The sequence below is a fragment of the Phalacrocorax aristotelis genome, chromosome 3 (assembly GCF_949628215.1).
Source record: "Phalacrocorax aristotelis chromosome 3, bGulAri2.1, whole genome shotgun sequence".
Classification (NCBI taxonomy): Eukaryota; Metazoa; Chordata; class Aves; order Suliformes; family Phalacrocoracidae; genus Phalacrocorax; species Phalacrocorax aristotelis.
The window spans coordinates 73218612-73237745 of record NC_134278.1 but is presented as its reverse complement, the minus strand read 5'-3'; the positions used below and the strand labels follow the sequence as shown (position 1 = coordinate 73237745).

The 19134-nt window shown below is 40.0% G+C and overlaps 1 protein-coding gene across 9 annotated transcripts in view; it reads left to right on the top strand.

Moving 5' to 3' along the window:
* Positions 1-268: 268 nt before the first annotated feature.
* The window catches only part of STXBP5 (syntaxin binding protein 5), a 106009-nt gene continuing 87143 nt past the window's right edge, over positions 269-19134 (top strand). For 8 of the 9 annotated variants that reach the window (XM_075087996.1, XM_075087994.1, XM_075087990.1 and 5 more), the window contains exons 1-2: positions 344-636; positions 2485-2582. In XM_075087996.1, coding sequence (XP_074944097.1) covers positions 484-636; positions 2485-2582 — 251 coding nt within the window. In that variant the 5' untranslated portion in view covers positions 344-483. Of the gene's footprint in view, positions 637-2484; positions 2583-19134 lie in introns of all 9 variants that reach the window. The other variant, XM_075087997.1, reaches the window with a different exon arrangement.

Sequence of the window (19134 nt, the reverse complement as noted above, 5' to 3'; positions counted from 1 at the left end):
ACGCGGAGGCTCCGCGGAGAAGCGAGGCAGCCCGCGCACCCCCGGCGGCGAGGGGGGCGGCCGGGCCGGGTCTGGGTCCGGGGCGGGATCGGCCGGGTCCGGGGCGAGCCGTGCGCCCCGGCGGGCGGGGCGCGGAGCGGAGCGGCCGCGGGCGGCGAGTCTGGGAGCGGCGGTGGCGGCGCTGGCGGGCTGACCGGCTCCTGTTTGCTTGGCTCCAGTCTCCCTCTCCGAGCCCTCGAGCCCCGATGAGGAGCGCCCCTGCCCTGCCGGACTGACGCCTGGCCGCCGTCCCCGCGGAGGAGGAGGAGGGGGAGCGCTGCCCCGCGGCGGAGAGCGCGGCGCCCCCGGTCGCGGGCCGCCCCTGCACCGCCCTCCCCGGCGGGGGCTCGTCTGCCGCCTGCGGGGCGGCGCGGCGGGGCGGGCGGCGGTGACAGCGCGGCGGCGGCGAGGCCAGGGGAGCGGGGAGCGCCGCCGCCGAGGACCATGAGGAAATTCAACATCAGGAAGGTGCTGGACGGCCTGACGGCGGTCTCCTCCGCCGCCTCGGCGGCGTCCGCCGCGCAGCAGCAGCAGGCGGGGAACCGGGAGACCGAAATCCAGGAGACGCTCCAGTCCGAGCACTTCCAGCTCTGCAAGGTGAACGAAGGCTGCAGCCCCGAGCCGGCTGGCGGCCAGGGAAGGGGGTGCGCCGCCGCGGTGGGCTCTGCGGGCTTTGCTTCTCGGCAGCCAGCTCGGCGAGCCTGCCCGCTGCTCCTGTTTACATGTGTGGATTTGTTGGTTTGTTTGTTGTTTTTTTTTTTTTTGGGGGGTGGGCGGGTGGGCGAGGAGAAGGGAAGGAAACGGTGGGTGTAGCTGTACAGGTCTCGTTGGATTTCCGTAGTCATCTTTCCTGGAGAGTTCCAGGGTTTGCCGTCTTCTAGGCTCCTCAGTGCGTGTAGCCTTGACCGTGTTGATGAAGGCTTCGTAGAAAGAGTGGGATGGATGGGGGAAGGAGTGATACCGAGCTGTAGCGCGGAGCTGATTATCGCGGCATTTGGGTAGAAGCTTCTGCTAATGGGCCCGAAGGACGGGGGATCTGTCGCTCTGCATTATTTCGAAATGTATTTATCCTGTTCCTTTGTGCCTGAAGAAGGCTGTAGACGTTTGTGGTGGTTTCGCTGCAGCGTGTTGCCAAGCTGCCGATGCTGCTGTTGCAAATGTTCTCCAGAGACAGGAAAAGTTCCTGTTTTTTTTAATTTGCTTGTGCATGATACAGTAACTGCAGTTCGTGTCTGCACACTTCAGAAAATGATGCAGCGAATTAATCCACCAGCTGTACCAAGAGGAATAAAAACTGATTTGAATATCAATACCCACTTTTATCTTTACAACGCACCCATGGCCTGGCTTGATATGGATGAGGTTGTTTGTGGATTCTCCTCCTTGTTTTATCTAGTATTGCAGGCGTTTCTGCCACTTCTGCGAGTTTTTCACGAAGGACATGAAAAAGAACAGAGCTGTTACCAGTTAGGTTTTATTCACTGTGAAATACTGAGAGTTGCAGGGTATGCCTGCAAGTTCAGTGAAGTAAAAGCAGTATATCAGAAGTTTGATATCCATTTACGAGGTCCTAAAATAACTGCTTTAAACTAAAAGTTTTGAAATGGAAAAGCTAGCATTTGTGTGGCTTATGTTGTGTATGTTTATAGTGGAAATAAGAGTAGGTGACGGTTTTATTATGTTCTTGATTCTGATTAATTGCAGCCTGAGAAGTGTAATGAAGTTACTGCTTGGTCAATTACCAAATTACTCTTGGCTAACCAAAAAGCAAAATGTGCCAATAGCTTCATGTTAAGAAAGAATACTATGGTTGAGATTTTTTTTTTTAATGTGGTGGGGTGTGTTTTGGTTTTGTCTATTTTAGGGTCTGTTTTCATTCTATTTGGGGGAAGCAGAGGGTGAGAGATTGGTTCTGTGGAGCTTGGGTTGTTTTTTTCTAAATGTGCTGAGAGAGGTTGCACTGTCATGTGGGGCCTGTTGGATTGACATTGAAGTGATTCTCAGAAAAGCAGGTCTAGTATTTTGTAATAGTTTTAATGACAAGCCTGGCTTTGTTGCTAAACTTCCTAGGAACATCTCAGAATTTTAATAGTTTAGTGCCTTTGTTAGAGCTGAAAATAAGATTGCTCAGGGAATGAGGTAGATGAAAAAATAAAATGCTGAGTTGATACAGTTTTTGTGCAGAAGAAATGTAAGATTCAAATTAAGTTACAGTATGACTGTCACTTGATGATCAAGGATGAATGAGTAATTATGACTAAAAAAGTCTTTTGTAATTGGTTCACGTAAGACAGCTGATTTTCTCTGTCTATTGTTAAAATGGTTTGTAGTTCCTTTCTTAATTGTGATTAACACTGAATCCTGTTCCCTGACACACGGTATTGATTCTGTTTATTTTTGGTCTGCTGCTTGACCCATGGTTACTGCGATGCTGTGACTTGTTAGACTGTACGCCATGGTTTCCCCTATCAACCTTCAGCCTTGGCATTTGATCCTGTTCAGAAAATACTGGCCATTGGGACTCAGACTGGAGCACTAAGGCTGTATCCTTTCATATTCTGAAGTGGATTTAGTGCACCTCACACAAGTGATGTTTTGATTCAGCTGCTGGAACCATTCAGAAGTCTGGTGGGAACCAGGTATGCAGGAGGGGAGGGAAAAACCCCTGTGTGTTCTGCTGGTGGGTGGCCTGGCTGTTCTGGGTGTTCTTTGTGTCAGTTCAAGTTGTATTAATGATGGCAGGTGTGGCTGCTCAGTCCCTATTATCTCAAGTTAATACATATATTTCGTAGAGAGTTACTGGTGTGCTGGCAGTTCACAGAAGCTGACGGCAAATCTAAAGAGAGACCTGGGCTGAGCTCTGTTTTGGTGTTTGGCTGTGTTCTCTGGGGCTGAAATTTCATGCTGCTTGGTGGAGGTTTTCTGGGGGGTATTTTGTGTCTTGTTGTTGAGATAAGCTTTGTAATACTACAGTTACCTGCTACTGCTTCTATGTTGCCAAAAGATGGTTTCAAGTGGGGACACTGAAGGGTACAGGAATTGTATCTCACTAATCTCACTCAGGTGACTGAGATGAGCTAAATGATTTTTGTGGAATAAAGCACCAGTAACTTCGCTTCTTTTTGTTCACTAAAAAGTGAACTACCCATATGTTCGTAGCCATATGGTGCAATAGCCATATGGTACTATCCAAACCATGTAATAACATATGTGTTTAAACTTTTTTTTAAAAGAAGGTGCCCTGTAGATTCCGTAATCCACACTGTTGCCCATACCTTACTTTTCAGCAAAGAGAATGAATTGAATTCTCTGTCCTGAAATTGACTGAATAGTGGCCTAAGCCTTCCCAAAAAGGTCATCTTGCTAGCAAAATTGATGTAATCCTCTTTAAACTATAGGTAAATATAATCTTTTCCTGTGCTGCTTATATTAGTCTGCAAGTAGACATTTTTTTGTTTCCTTTTGTAACATGCTACGCTGTAAGGTTAATTGCCTTAAGAGGGCTGTCTTTTACAAGTTTAAAAACTTAAACTATGGTATCAAATCCCAGGCTTAAAGAGGCTGAAGTGAAGTAGCTTGTATGGTATATACAATGATATCTATTATGAGCTTCCAAGATCTCTTAATTCAGGGTATGAGTAGCAATAATGACCATGCAGTACTCTTAATGCTGTATTTGAAAGTACCCTTAACTCCATAAATCTTGGTTCTAAAAAGGTGATAAAGTTGATCTAAATGAGAAAAGAAGTATGGGTGGGTGGTGCTGTTAATTACTCTCATAGTGGTAGAATAGATGAGAAAACAAAGACTTAAAAGTAAGGGTTTGGGTGGGAGGAAAAGGAGAGATCAAAATGCACCTGTTTAGAGCTTACTCACCTGTAATTTCAGGCAACAGGATGTTGCAGTTTGGGTAGTGATGACTTGATAAAACCTGTTTACTGGCACTCATCTATGACTACACCTGTGAATTCTGAGTGTAAACTGTGCTCTAAATAATGGAGAGAAGTATTGCAAGACTGTGAGGGAAGAAACTGTTACTGTGAGAGGAAGCAGTAATGACAGGAAATGTATTTCCTAGGGGAAGGAAAGAAGTTTCATACAGAGGCTGAAATGTTTGTGCTGCCCAAACTTGATGACTATGCTTCTCAGTACCTTGATACAGATCTTGATTCTTGGAAGAACTGGTTAAAAGCCCTCAACCTCAGCAGATAAGTTAGCCCTGTAACTCGGCAACACTGCAGAAGTTCAATCTTCTGTGATTACTTCCTCTTTGGGATGGAGGAACGCAGGCAGAAGGGATAGAATCAGACTCATTCCCAATGTACAACTAGCCTCTCGCTGTCTGCCTGGTGGAACTGGTTTGAAAAGCACTCTCTGGGAAGAGTGAAACTTGCAGGAGGTGCATATTTCATTCTGTTGCTCAAAGGTAAAAACACAACCAAAAAGTGCTTGCTGACCTACCTGCTTTACCTGGTAAAGTTTTTACAAACAGTAAATGACATACAAGGATTCGTTAAAGTGGGAGCCGCTTGCTCTTTATAGCTGCAGAAGTATTTTTAATTGAAACAAGTTGTGGTCTAGAAAGATTGAGCATTGGTAAAAAGGTATTCATTGAGAAGTAAATCTTAATAATGGGGGAAAAGTCAATCCTCTTTCTTCTGCATTCATGTTATGAGAGTATAGAAGTAAAGGAATGATAACACTTCTTTCATTGCCTATCACCAGATGGGAGCTGGGTATTAGTGTATTTCTTGCATCTTCAAATATAAGTGCATCTGGTCAAGCTTTCACTACTTTCCTATCGCAAGTAAGCCATCTGAGGAACTGTGAAGCAAGTTTGTTTTCTTTTTAGAAAGGGTATTAAAGATAAAATATTTTTAAGTCAAAGGATGAGCTAACCTGTTTCAGATTTCATTAATATGTAAAGAAATTAATATTACAGTCCTGATTGACTTTGGGTGATTTATCAGCTGACTCCTTTACAGAACATGTTGTCTGTTTTTGAGCAGTCTACAGTTCAGGTGTTTTAACTTCACAGCCAGTGTTGATTAGACCAGATTAATGTGAGCAGGAATTTTCTTTACTGTACTCCGATCTCATTCTTCTTTGAGGGCTCTGTGACCACCAGTGGAAGAACACAGAGAATTTTAAAACACAAATACTAAATGTTGTCTCTAGTATTGATACAGTAACAAGTAAAAATAGAACTAAATCTTTCTGAAGAACCAAAATCTGTGCATACACATATACTGGGACTTCACTGACTTAGTATATTTATCAGTTAGAGATAAAGACAAAAGAGCATCACACTACTCAATTCTCGGAATCCATAAAGTAATTGCAAAAATGGAAATACCTAAACTATAGGTGGCATGTTTCACTAATTGGATTAGAAGTAGAATTAGTAATCTCTTAAAATTCTTTGTCGCTGGTCCTAGGCTTGGGTTAAAATCAAATGAGAGCATTGTGGAGTCGGTGAATTAGTGTGTCAGTGGCAGGAGCTTGGCATTCTGTGCCCATAAGCAGCAGTTGCTTCTAGATCCTGCAGTTTTAAGAGGCAGAGAAGTCCATAAAAATATTAAGAGGAGGCTGCTTTTAGTGTAAAACTTAAACCTTATGAGTCACCAAAGCTACAGCTTGGGATTACTCACTAGCTTAACTTGAGCAGTGTATCCCTTGTATTCCTTTTTTTAAAAAAACTTGATTCTATTTCCAGAGTTAGTTAGAAATATTTCGAACTTTGATTTAGCTAGGAGACTTAGAAACAAGTGTTTCTGAGGCAGACTGATACTGCTCAGGTATTATCCTTAATTAGAAGTATTTTGTGCCCTCTGTGGAAAAGAACATTTTGAGCAATTAATAACAAGGGCTCTGTTCTGTTTTCAGTTATGGATGACAACTTGGTTCACTACTGTGTATGAGGAAAAGTTACAAAGTGTATAGCTTAGTACAGTACAAACCTTAGAGGTCAGATGCTGGACCCGCTACTCTTGACTGTAGAACAGCCAGCTGATGTCAACCCCTCCCTGACATTAGGATCTGTTGAAAATAGTTAAGCCATTTGATTCTGTTTTCTGTATGGCAGGGGTAACTGAGTGATGTAGGCACAAGAGCAGAAGCACAGCATTGAGTGACATAACATCTTAAATGTATTTCTTGTATACACCCACTGTCATCGGCTCATGCTGATCCAGGTGTTCCTCTGAGTTTGTGGTGCTGATCAGAGGACACTTGTTCCAGCTCCTTGAGGTGATTGAGCCTTGGCTGGTGGCCTGGCTCTTATGTGTGGCAATTCTACCTCAGGCTCACCCTCTGCACAGTGCTGGGTGCTTGTGGATGTGGTGGCCACAAGGAGCAATTGTGCTTGCTATTGATTTCAAGCTGCGATGGTTGGTGTAAGCTGTTGGTGGCCTCATTTGTCACTGCAGACCAATATATTTGACTTTCTCCATACTTAGAGATATGTAGCTGTTGTTACCAGGGTGGCTTCCAACTTTTGATCTCCTGTCCCAAATGTGTTAGATATCAAGTAGTTAAGAGTTGATCCATGCTTTGCTTCTTTCCTGTGTATGGATGAGCAGGACCATAGTCTTTAGGAAGTTTGGTGCATAATTGGCTGTGCTTTTTCCCAGCAGATATCAAAACCTTCTAATGAGTTAGAGCTGAATATATATACTCAAGGTTTAACTTACCAGAATGGTGTAACTGGGTAGACTTCACCCTGTGACATCCTGACAGTGTTCAGTGTCATAGATGATAGCCCTGCTTCTGTGCTGTCTGTTGTTTTCACTCTTCTGCTTAAAAGTCCCTGTAGAAGTCAAATGGAATGTGAACAGGTTAGCATTTAAACTGTAAAAAAGGTCAAGAAAGGTGAAATGGACTTCAGGATTTGTCTGTCTTCAGGATGTTGTTTCCTCAGAACTTTAAATTACTAATTCTACAGGGCTCTGGACTTAATAGTCAGCTGAGCTTTTTTGTTTGCTTTTATAGGAGGTAGAATAAGCTTTGAAGCTAAAATAGAAAAATTGAAGTCATTCTCCTGCTCCCTGCTGTTTAACTGTTCCATCTTCAGTTTCTTCAGTTTTCTGTGCTTTAATTTCTCAATAGCAAAACTAGGACAGTATATCAAATGAGATGTATTTTGATTGTGTGCCAACATGAATGCAATATCTTTAGTGGTGCTTCATGCCTTAAAAATACTCATTTGCAACTTGGGGCTGAGTCTGTCTTCGATAGAGAGAATTCGAAAAAGGAGCACCATTTCCACTAGAAATCCTTGAGAATAAAGGGGGTACCTGTAGAATATGTGTTGTGCCTTCCACACAGGCTAAATTGTGTCTAGGACTCTCTATTCCCAAGCAGAATAGATTCCTTAGTTAAAGTTTGGTGGTTTGTTTTCCTGTTGCAAACCAAACCCAGCTCACAGGAAGGGAAACAATTAGATTGTTCGTCATTCTGTCATTAAAAATCTGAAGATCCCAATCATTTTGAATGTCAGCATCTGTTCATTTCCCCCCATTCTTTTCAGCAGTAGAAGATGACTTTATATAAGCAAATGGCTGAAGTTTTCGTATGTTTGAGGCATATAAAACTTGCTTTCTGTGACTTCTATTCTCTGGCCTTTGAGAAGAACTCACAACTGTTGTTCTTTGATCAAAATAGCTCAAAGCTTGGATATGTGGTTCCATGCAGTCAGTTTCTGATAAAATGTTTATGTTGCTGCATCTGGATAGTTTTGCTGTAGATGTATACCAAAACATTCAAGCAATTCTGCGAATTCTCTGAAGCTCTAACAAAATTCCATTTCAAACTTGTGGTCTTGTTATATCCATTAAAAATGCTTTTCCTTTGGATCATTCGAACTATGCAAGGCAGTCTGACTTCCTGGGTTTTTTCCCTCTCACTGAAACATCAGCTTGAGATGTGGGTGGTGTGTTTTTAAGTAGCTTGGCACCTGCTCTTTCTCCCTTCTGAAGAAAGGGCAGTCGGGCAATAGCTGGAGTTGTTTACAGTATGCAGAGCAAAGACTTCAGTTTTCCAAACTGAGCGTATAACTTTGAAGTTGGCGCAGCTTCAAGTGGGAGACTGGACCGGATGAACTTGGGAGGTTCTTTCCAACCTAAATTATTCTGTGATACTACCCTGTGAATATGCCAAAGTCAATTAAACTACTGTTTTGTGTATTGTCAGGGTGTTTTTGGCATTCATATGCTGAAGAGAATGGTCTCTACATTTGCCAAAGTTCTTCTGGACTTCAAACAAATCTTCCACTTTTGGGAAGAGTGTATTGGTAAAGCTACTAAAAATATTGCAATAGTGTCATGCCAGAGAGACTCTGTGATTATCTGTTAATAAGAAAATGTGTATTGGCTACCTTGCCACCCAATTTACATAGAGTGGTTTAAACAAGAAAACTACTTTGCTTAAAATGTACATTAATCTTATCATGTTTCCATTTCTTTTAATGCTACCACATTTCTTACCGTATACTCCAGCACTTAGTTCGTGTGGGTATCGTTAGCTTTCTTATCCTTCTTTCAATGAAAATTCTCCATCCCCTAAATAAAGAAAACCTTTGGGTATTCTGAAATTACCTAAGGCCAAAATGCCCTGATGAGGCATGTAACTCTTAAAAATGTGTGGAATTGTTATTATGATGTACTCCTACACAGAGAAAGCTATGACTGAATTCTGCATAATAAGTAGGATGGTGTACTTTTCAAATTCACGGTTATACTTGCTGGGAGACTTGGCGATACCTCCATCAAAGCAAGAAAACTGAATGGGTCTTTGATTAGATGTATTATCGCATATACTATAATTCTACTAAACAGCTTTTAGTAGTAATTGCTTCTGTTCAAAAATAACTGAGGTATAACTGTATTAAATATCATACTGTAATTAACAAAAATGAACTTGAGAATGAAAACTTTTCTTTCCTGTGGCTATTTTACTGACAGAGTAGAAGCCTAATGGATGTAGCCTTACAGCTTCAAACTTGCTGGGTTGTAGTGAGCTTGGGGAAGAAAATGTCTTCAGAAAGTATGCAGAGTTTGCAAGGCTGCAGGTGTTACCACAGCACTAGCATAGCCTGTTTCCTTGTACCTCTTAGCTATTTGTGAAACACTGAGGTGGTATGGATTGTGTGATCTGATTTTGTTAGAGTAAAATGTAACGGGGAGTTGGACTGCTGGGACCCAGCTTAGTCTTTCAGACTTTGGGTATGGTGCTCAATTCACTAGGCTCTTAATGCAGTGTTTTACTGGCTTTGTTCTTTCTCAGTCACTGTGGGATGGCTTTTAGAACTGAAGTAACATTGCTGCAGGAGGAAAAATGAGCAGTTTCAGTAAAGTCATGTCTGATAAAAGTAGCAGCAGCTCATGATTTGAAAGCACAAACCAAGATTGCAAATGCTTCCTAACAAAATTTCCTGTTTGGCAGAAATTTTGTAACTGTATTAGACTTCTAAGCGTCCAGCTATTTATTTTTACAAAGGTTTCACAAGGCAAGGATAAATGTTCTTACACATTACTTTTAAGGTAACTAGCAGTGCCCTTAGTTATTTGCTTGCATTGAGGCAGCTTTATCAATTGTTAAACTAAGATGGATTCTAATATTGCATTAGTAAAAAATTTTTCACTGAAATTCAGGAATAGATCTTCCCTAGTCATTTATCCACAGTAGTGGTTATGTACTTATGGATTTTCCATTTGCATTGAATCTTATCTTAATGATCTTAAATGTCAAGAATAGTGGAAGTAGGTGCAACTTGAAATGTGTCTGCTAGTATAGGAAAAACAAAGTGCAAGATTAAATGATTTGAGAAATGCTAGGTTATGCTGATTGAGTTAATTAAAATGTGAAACAAATTTTTTGTAATACCAGTGATGGTGATCTTGTAATACTTGAAAAAGTGCAGTCTGAAGTGTTACAGTTTGTAGAACTGTGATCAAGTAGTTGATTTTGTAGAGAGAAGTTTATAGCTTGGTAGAAATAACTAAAGGCTACTTTATTCATTTTACTGAATGACATGGGATTTGGTTTCATAAGTGCCTTTTAAAGGTAGTAACAAAACCTCATTTTAGTTTAGGCAACTTAAGCTTAATTTCCTTCTAAATTGAGATAATGGCAGTGACCAATGCTTCCATGTCCAGACTTTTGACTGTCCCACTCAAACCAGACAGTGTTCATAAGAGCATACTGGTGGAGAGGTTAGGTTTTCCACCAAGAAGGCTGCAGACCAAACTCACCCTTCTATGAGGCATCTCCTGTGGATTCTCCAAGAACTGATTGTCTCCTTCTGCTCCTATATTCTTGTGTAAGTCTTCATGGGAGCTGTTTTAACTTTGGAAACCAGGGGACTAGAAGGATGCAGATCCAAAGGAAGTGAGGCCTTTGTATTTCTGCTTACTGACCTACTGTTTTGAGTGATTCATGCTATTTCAAGCAGGGGTTTGCATTGCATAGCTTCTTGAAGCTGCAGCCAGCCTTCTACTCTGTATGTGTTCAATTAACTTTATTAGATCTTTGGTTCATGTTAAGATGAGACATTTAACACTTCAAGAGTAGCCAACTAAAGAGGTAATCCAGGTGGTATCCCATGGTTTTGATAACCTTTTCTAGTAAAGGTCCTGCATCTTTCCCACCTAGTAATACCAACTTGTAGTCAGCAGCAGCAGATGGACAAGTCATTTGCACTTTTCTACTTGCTCATTAGGGAAAAAGAATAGAATGCTAATTTTTTGTGATCACTTAATGTTAAATTGATAGTATTAGCATGCCTGTAATTTTTTTAGCATATGCTCTATTCAGTTTTACTACCTTGTTAAACAGAGCAGATGTTCATCTTCGCAGTTGAAAAACATTCTTGACTGAACTTTGTAGTGTTAATATTAGAAGTACAGTTACTAAGCTTTAGTGATGCCTGTTAATATGCAGAATGGGCTGCATAGCAATAGCTTGCCTGGCATTCACATTCATATGTGTTCCAAACTTGTGCAGTAAGATTAGTTTCACAGCCGCCCTTAAATGTCAGATAGAAAGAAAAGCCACCAAAAAAAGCCCCCAATAAACTTCCATTTCAGTGACTAAATATAATGAGATTTCTTGCTGGCATGGTGAATATACCCCTCATTCTTTAAAATAATTAGGTGGGAAACATAACACTTTAACTCACCAGGGTTTCTTTCCAAACCTGGAAAAACAAAGATCGGGTAGCCTACTTCTTTAAAGTACGCAGTATTATTACGAATGTCCCCGTGTTTTCATAAGGGCTGCTGGCCAAAGGAATTAGCATTTAAATAGCAGTCACTCAGAGACTACTACCATTTTCTTAAACTTGTTTTGTACTTACTTCTCTAGCTTTCCGTTAAATAAACAATAGCATAGGTCCAAACAGTTTTAAAATTTTTTTTAGTATATGTGGTTGCCTAGGACTTGACTGTTGTGCTTGTTTTCTTTCAGACATTGCCCATGGAAGTACTGTGAATATAGTTCCAGTTATGGTATTTTTTACTGTCCCTTTGACAATTAAAATAGAATGGGATTTATACATGCTTTAGGGCATGCTGTGAGGAAGAAGAAGCTGGAGTTAACTTTGCTACTCAATTAAGGAAAGAAATATATTATAAAAGGACAAACACTACTTAACTTCTGAACAACAGCAGTTTAAAAGAACTGTGGGTTTGTTGGTGGTTTGTTTGTTTCCCCCCATATGAACACTGCCAATAACTTCCAAAGAAATGCTGTTCTGGGTGAAAAGAAAAAAAATGTGGGGAGGAGGTGGCATTTCTTGAGCAAATTTTACTGACTCCTGATGATCTGTTCTTTCTGCTGGCAATTCCCACTGGGAGAAGCAGCACATCGGAAGGTGTTAACAGTGAAGCTTCGTTAGAAAGTATTTAGAAACTGCGGTTTTGCATTTTAGCATATTATAACCAGAAGCTGTTCCAGTACTTTGTGATAGCCTTGCTGTGCATAACTAACGATGCATTCTGTCGCTTCCAGACCTGGCTTTGACATTTGTGCAGCCTCTTTTACCTCCTGTAGTTTTCTATAGATAAACTGACAAACTTAGTAAACACATCTCTTAATGCAGGAAAGTTAGCTGTAATGCGTTCAGTGTAATATTAGTGCGAACAGCTGTAAAGGCCATTGCTACAGCAGTTTGCAAATACAGCTCTACAGAAATAAAAACTTCTACAGATCTGTAAGTACACATAACAGCTAGTACCTAGCTGCAATTGGAGAGCTAAGTGATCAATATTGGAATACATGGGTATCTGTTTGGCCTACTACTTTGCAGCAGAACTGACTTGCATTTGCAGCGGGCTTTATTTAAAACTAGCTCTATTTTAGTACCAGAGATTAAAATTCCAAAGGGGCCAGAATGTGATGGGGTGTGGTTTAAATGTGAATATATGGTAGTCACTAAAAATTTGTCTTGATGGGTTTTCTCTATTACAAAATAGCTAAAAATGAGGCTGTTTCTACCCTTGCACCTGAGGGTAAGGTCATCTGTCTTGGCGTAATAAGCACTAGTGGTGATCACTGTCACCAGTTCCTCTGGCACATAGGACCTCCCTGCGTTTCATTTCAGTAGACCAAAGTTGTAGAAATTCTTACTATTTTGTTAAGGTTATGGACAGGCTGTCCTCCCTTAAGTGCTCAAGAGACCTTAACTGATCTGTCTCTAGTGCATCCTGGTCTGGGCAGAATAATTTAGCTGTTACCTTAGTGAACCCTTCTAAAGAAGGATAGTTTCTGAAACTGGGAGGAGGGAAGTAATTTACTGTGGCCTACCTACAGGCTTTCATAACTCAGTTAAAGTTGGGTTGTCCTTTACAAATACAGTCTTCCTCTATTTTCAAGAGTGACGTGGGGGGGTGGGACTCAATTCCTAGTCAGGCTGCAGAAACGTGGGAGACACTACTTCAATTCCAAGAATACTACTTAAATGTGTAGTTCCTAAGTTTTGTGTATAATTTCATAGTAATCTACCTGTCTGAATTCAAGCTGATAGTTTCTTGAAGTATATATAATACACTAATATATATTCAGAAACATATTTAAAGTACTATATTATATATAATACATACAATATATGAAAGAAAAATATGATTGGCTTAAACTAGGTCTTTGAGACACAAAGATCACAGCAGTCAAAGTACAAAGCTTCAAATCAGTGGTTATGTATTGTCCCTGAACCAACTACTGAAACTTGGCTTTTTGATGTGTTTTTACCAAATCTGCCCAACAAACTTGGAGAAGCATGGTGGACAAAAAGCATCATTTTGCTGTCATATAGAATAATGGTATGTCCACATTTTGAGTCCTGTATTTTCCTGGTTTCTGCATTTTAAGTGGCATGGATTTAGGGGAGGGAAACTAGAATTATTGAGAATAGAGTGGCTGCCTTCCAAGAGGATTAGCAGTGCTTGCTCTCTTCCTTTTAGAGAGGAGAAGGGGTAAATATGATGAAGGGCTGCAAAATCAAGAGGACACTGATTAAAATGCATGCTGAGCTGTCATTTAGCAAATTTGCAGTGCAAAAACTGGGGGGCATTCACTGAAGTACTGTTAGATTTTATTCTCAGACAATGGCTGTATAAGCAAATGCTAAAGGGACTAGACTGGGATTTGTCCTCTAACCTTAATCCAACAGGAGTGTTTGGTTTGGGAGTGGAAAGGGAATAGGCTGCAAAAAGTGGCCAGGCTTGTGTGCTCTCCTTAAATAACCTTGATTGCTGCTGTAGGAGGCAGCGGTGGGCTGCATGGGCCTCTGGTTTGAGACAGTGTGGTGACTGACTCCTGTGCTCTCAGTCTGGCTGACTCCTGTCAGAGGAAAGAATTCCTTAACTATGAAGTTGTTCAGCAGTCTGGTTGCACAAACTTCTTCATTTCCACTCAGTACTTTGTATTGTAATTTTTATAAACACAACTTAAAATTTTTTTCGGCTTCTATGGTTTGTTACCAAGGAAATAATCTTTGCTGCTTAAGCAAAATTTATCAGATGCCTGAACAGTTGATGAAACAGTTTCTATAATACGATAAAGCATAGAACTCCAAGAGTGGTGGTGTGGTGTAGTGGTGAGTTTTAACGTGAAGGAAGCTGGTATGAAAACTCGAGTGTGGTAATCACACTATCTGATAATGTTCTCTGCCTTCGCTTTTTTTGTCTGCAGTGGAGGTTACTGTTGCAATTAGAACAGTGCTCAGCAAGTTCAGAAAACAATGGCCTTGAAGTTTTAAAGGGGAAAAACTTTGTGAAATTCTTCAAATGTCAGTGTGCTACTGTAGTACTTGTACCCAATTTAACAGATAAGATGGTACTAACATTTGCTGTTCTAGTCTAGAGTAAGGGATTGGCATTTTTAAGAATATAATCATACCTGCTGTATGAAAGCTCAAAGAGGCTGTTATTGCAAAATATTTCTGAAATTATATTTAGTTTCAAATCTAATTAGTAGATTTCAGTTACAAAATAGGTAAAATACTTAAAAGCATAGTTTGAAAACTTTGTCCACGAAGTTTGTTCTACCAAACACCACCCACCCCCCCACCCCACCCCCCAAAGTAGAGAATCCTATCCTCTGTATTCTGAAACTTCTTATTGTCTGCTACAGTACCTTAAGGGCATATAATTATAAATAGTACAAACGTATTTAACTTGGAGTTCGCTTTTGATGAAGTAAACTCAGGGATACTTGTTGTTAGTGTTGACTTAGTATATTACTGGAGAGTCTTTAAAAATGGTCAGCATAAGTACATTCTGTATGAGTGATACTGAATCGTTATAAATATATTATTTTCAGCTCTTAATAAGAACTTCTAAAATTATTTAGTAGTCTAAAGTAGCTCAGTGCTGGTCACAGCTATTATTTGGTATGTTACTACTTTGGTTGCCTTTTTTTAAAGGACTAATATATTTCATTCAGCATATTTTTTTATGTTTGACTAGAATGCATGTATCAGTCTATCATGGTGGTTTTTAGTAAAACTGGCTTCATACTGCTATTGTACAACAGGCCACTAGTTACTGTTCCTTTTTTGCACCTCTGAGGAGATTGTATGAAGAGATTGTTACTTTTATAGTTGCTATTTTTAATTAGTGGGAACTATTGGTTAATAGATACAATCTTTGCTTGTTGTTTGAAACCTAGTCTTAAACATATGCAATTTTCAGTGTCTGTATGTGACTGATTTCTTTTTCCTCACTAAATGATTCTTCAAAAATACTATTGTAGTTTTCGGGTGTGATTTGGTACAGTGCTGCTTCTGGTAGAGTTGATTGTAGCTCTTGTCCATGAATAGTTTCCAAGAATGTATTCATCCTGGAAGAGGCCATCTTGGGTAGTCTGGGGTGAATGATTTAACTCTTTCCTCTTCTCCAAGGGGATCGAGTTTGTGTATGTGTGTGGCTTGTGGGGAGGTACAAGGGTTGATTCTGTTCAAATGTTTCTTTGCCCTGAATGTGCGGCCTAGTTACTGCACAGTGAATTTGAAGACTACCTGTTGTCTGCAGACTTGCCACGTTTAGAGGGGGCAAGAAGACTCGGAAAGTGTGGGGAATTGTAGGTGATTCTTGATTAAACAGCCTACTACTCTCAGCGTTTCCTGGAGGCTGAAGTTGGGAACCTGGGCGTTCATGGGGAAGAATGAGTAGGAATCAGACTTAAGGTTGCAGTGCTAGCGTATTCGTCAGGGTTTTTTATAGTCCTTCGTTTCAGAAGAAGTTGAGATACTTTTTGCTAAACACTTCCAGACTTGTAATGCTTCAAAGATGCTTAAAGTGGATCTGCATGCAGCTGGCCAGTGAAGGTTCTCTTTTAGTAAGGGAAAATACATTCAGCTTTTTCTCTTAATACATGTGTGACTTAAATTTAGCTCTGATGGAATTCTTTACCATAAGGAAGTCTAATGCTTTTCTTAATGTTAATTTTTTTTCATTTCACACAGAGCTACCAAGCACAGTAAATATGCAATGGGATTATTTGTTCCTGTTTGATTGCCATTCTGCTATGCTAACATTTGAAAGAAGAAATAAACTTTGAATGGTACCTTGTGAAGATGGTATTTATTGTCTTCAAACTTTTCAAGCCAAATCTTGGAAGCAGTAGTTTCTGCCTGTGTTTTCGTGAGTTTGTTTGCCTGAGCCCCTGGGTATTTTCTTGTTATGGCATTTCAGAGGTGCTGTTTTCCATGGCTGGAAATTTTCCTAGAGAAGGTGGGAATCTCTGTCTATTTGACATCTGTAACTTCAGGCTTTGACATTAAAAGTTCAGTGAAGCTCTGGGCTGTGGTGATAGTCTACCTCAAGCAGTGAGTGTTTGGAGTTTATTTAATGTCTTCTTTTAAATTTCATTTGCAGGGTAGTACTGATGCTAGAGGTTACTTTCGTAAGATGCATGATAGCTAGGTTTTTAAATACTTTTAACTAAGCACCAGCCATTTCACATTCTTGGAGTGGTTCTCGTGTGTAAATAAGTTGCTGAGGATTCTAGTGGGAACCGAATTGCCTAAAAAAAAAAGTCAAACTTCATTTGTACTTTTAACAACTGTCATTTTGAAGGTAACTTTTTGAGGAATCCAGCTGTATTTCTCTTCAAGCCAATCTTTGTGCAGACTTGCTTTTTACCTTGCCTTCTTTTACCATTTAAAAAATGGGGGAGAAACAGTGGAAATATGAATGTCTTCTCTTGGCATTTGCAAAGCAGGGTGGTAGTGAAGGAGTCACCAGCAATCTGTGGAAAGGAAAATGTCTGCTCTGTTGCTGCAGCCTTTCCTTGACTGTGCAGCAAGTGTAGGCAAATTCTTGGTTTTCTTCACCCCTACCTCCGACCCTTTCCTTGCTCCTAATAAATCAGAAGTCAAACTATTAAATTTCAACGCCTGTATTTTAACACAGTCACATTCTTGCAGAATTATTGCTAGATATTTCAGTTAAGCTATAGGATTGCGGAGGAACCTTGGAAGTGCTGAGCAGCATAAACAGGTATAGCTCTGCACCTTTAAAGGGCTCAAAACCATGATTTGCTCTATATAATACTTCTTTCAAGCCTCCATATGAAAAGAATGGGGTTTCCCCTTCCCTTGGAACTGGAACAGTTTCAGTTATAGGAAGTAAGTTGTAATATATGGATACTAATTCTCTTGTATACTTCTATCTAGAGAAAAGAAACAGACGTTTTATCTAGGAAACCTGCTATCATATGGCTCTGTCTTTGGTAGTATACCTATCTGCGTGTTGTAACTTTTGAAATGTTTCCTGTGATTGCAGCATTTTATACAGAGCCTCTCTCTTAAGATGTTCAGGTAAGGCTGCCACACTTCTCCTTTTGATGGGATGTGGGCCTAATCTGGATGTCTCCCCTCTTCTCAGCTTCCTGTTTTCATAAAACTTACAGCAAAGTATTATCTGCAAGACTTCTTCCCTTCTGTCAAAGTTGATCAAAATAGCTCTTCAGCCTCGCAGATTACTAGCAGATGACAAACATTCTTGCAGTAGCAGGGCACATGAGCACTGCCTGAAGTATCAGACATTACTTGGAATCTGACAGGAACTGGAAGTACACGAGGCTAAAAGATGAGCCGATTCTCTAAAGTATATAAAAAAAAAATCTCACTGAAGCTAGACTTACAAGGTAATACCTTGCCTCCCTCTAGCAGCTAAAGTGCCTACTAGAAAAATTGCAGGAAAGATGCATAGGAGAACTACCTTGGACTGTGCTCTTCCATTGATCTGTTTTCCATCCTTTTGCAGTCTTAAACTGGGCTGTGGGTACTTGGAAATCTCATAACACTGTCCGAATTATCCCCTTCCTGGTGCTAATAAAAGCTATTTGTTTGACATTCACAGCCTGTACAAAACAGTAGCTCTGTGTTTATACTCTCAAGGGAACTCTTTAGCACTGAGTGGTGCCTTCCTTGGGGCCAAAAAAAAGATACATCTGAAGTCTTCAAGTACACTGAGAAAGAGCAAGCTACAGGATCTAAGGTGGCATCTGCAACAACTTTAAAAGAGTTAAGATGGAATCAGTAGTGTTACTTTTAATGCTATAGTTCATATTTTAATATTGAAGAACTGCATTTTTTTAATGCCAATTTTATCTGGCAACTTAATTTAGGTTTTTCTAATGATGATTTTTCTCTTTGACACTCTTTTAAAATAAAATATAAACTAAATTAACGCAAAACATTTACTAGTGATGTTGAGATAAACTTTTAAAAATAAATTACCATAATACATTTGAGGAGATATGAATTAAGGTTGCTTAAGCAACTTCTAGGGACAATGTCAAACTTCTAACAGTCCATCTCAAGTTTGATTTCTGGTAAAGACATGCCACAAAAATACCACTTCATGCAACAGTGATATGCAGCTACTTTTGTGATGTGAATGTGTGTGTAATAGCACAAATGTCTGGACAAAATAGTGAAGTAAAATTACAGGTATTTCAACAAAACATAGTAACCCCTCTTAATATTTTGGCATGTAATAAAACTATTTTTCAAAGATCTATGAAAAGCGCAGATAGTTTAAGGAACACTCTAATGAGTAGGAACTGGTTTTGCCTATTAAAAATAAGATTTCCTGCTCCAAGGTATCCCTTGTTTTTATGAGGACATAGTTTCTACTTTTGATTTTGGTGGAAGAGTGCCATCTACTGAACTGCTTGAACTGTACCTTAGTTTTTCATATGTGGTGGTAATTTTGAGCAAACCTTCTATAGACTAGTCACTACCACTTTGATAATAGCGAAATAGTAAGTTTCTCATTTCCTTTGGTTTGAAAGACTAAATTATGTTATAGTGGAACCTGAGGAGGCTTAAAATAAAAATGAAAACACTGTTCTATATTGCAAAATACTTAAAGTAGCAATGAGAGGATAGTTATTGGTGACCCATATGCGTGAGGATAATCTTAAAAAGCTTAGGTGCCATTTTGAATGGAAAAGATTTAAGATGTGTCTGTACTTATGCCTTTGAGCAGACTTCAGGGAAACTTTCTCCTAAGACCCATTTATTGCATTATGTTTGAATTAGAGTTTAGATATCACAAGCTGCAATAGTTAAAAAGCAATAGCAGCAGTACT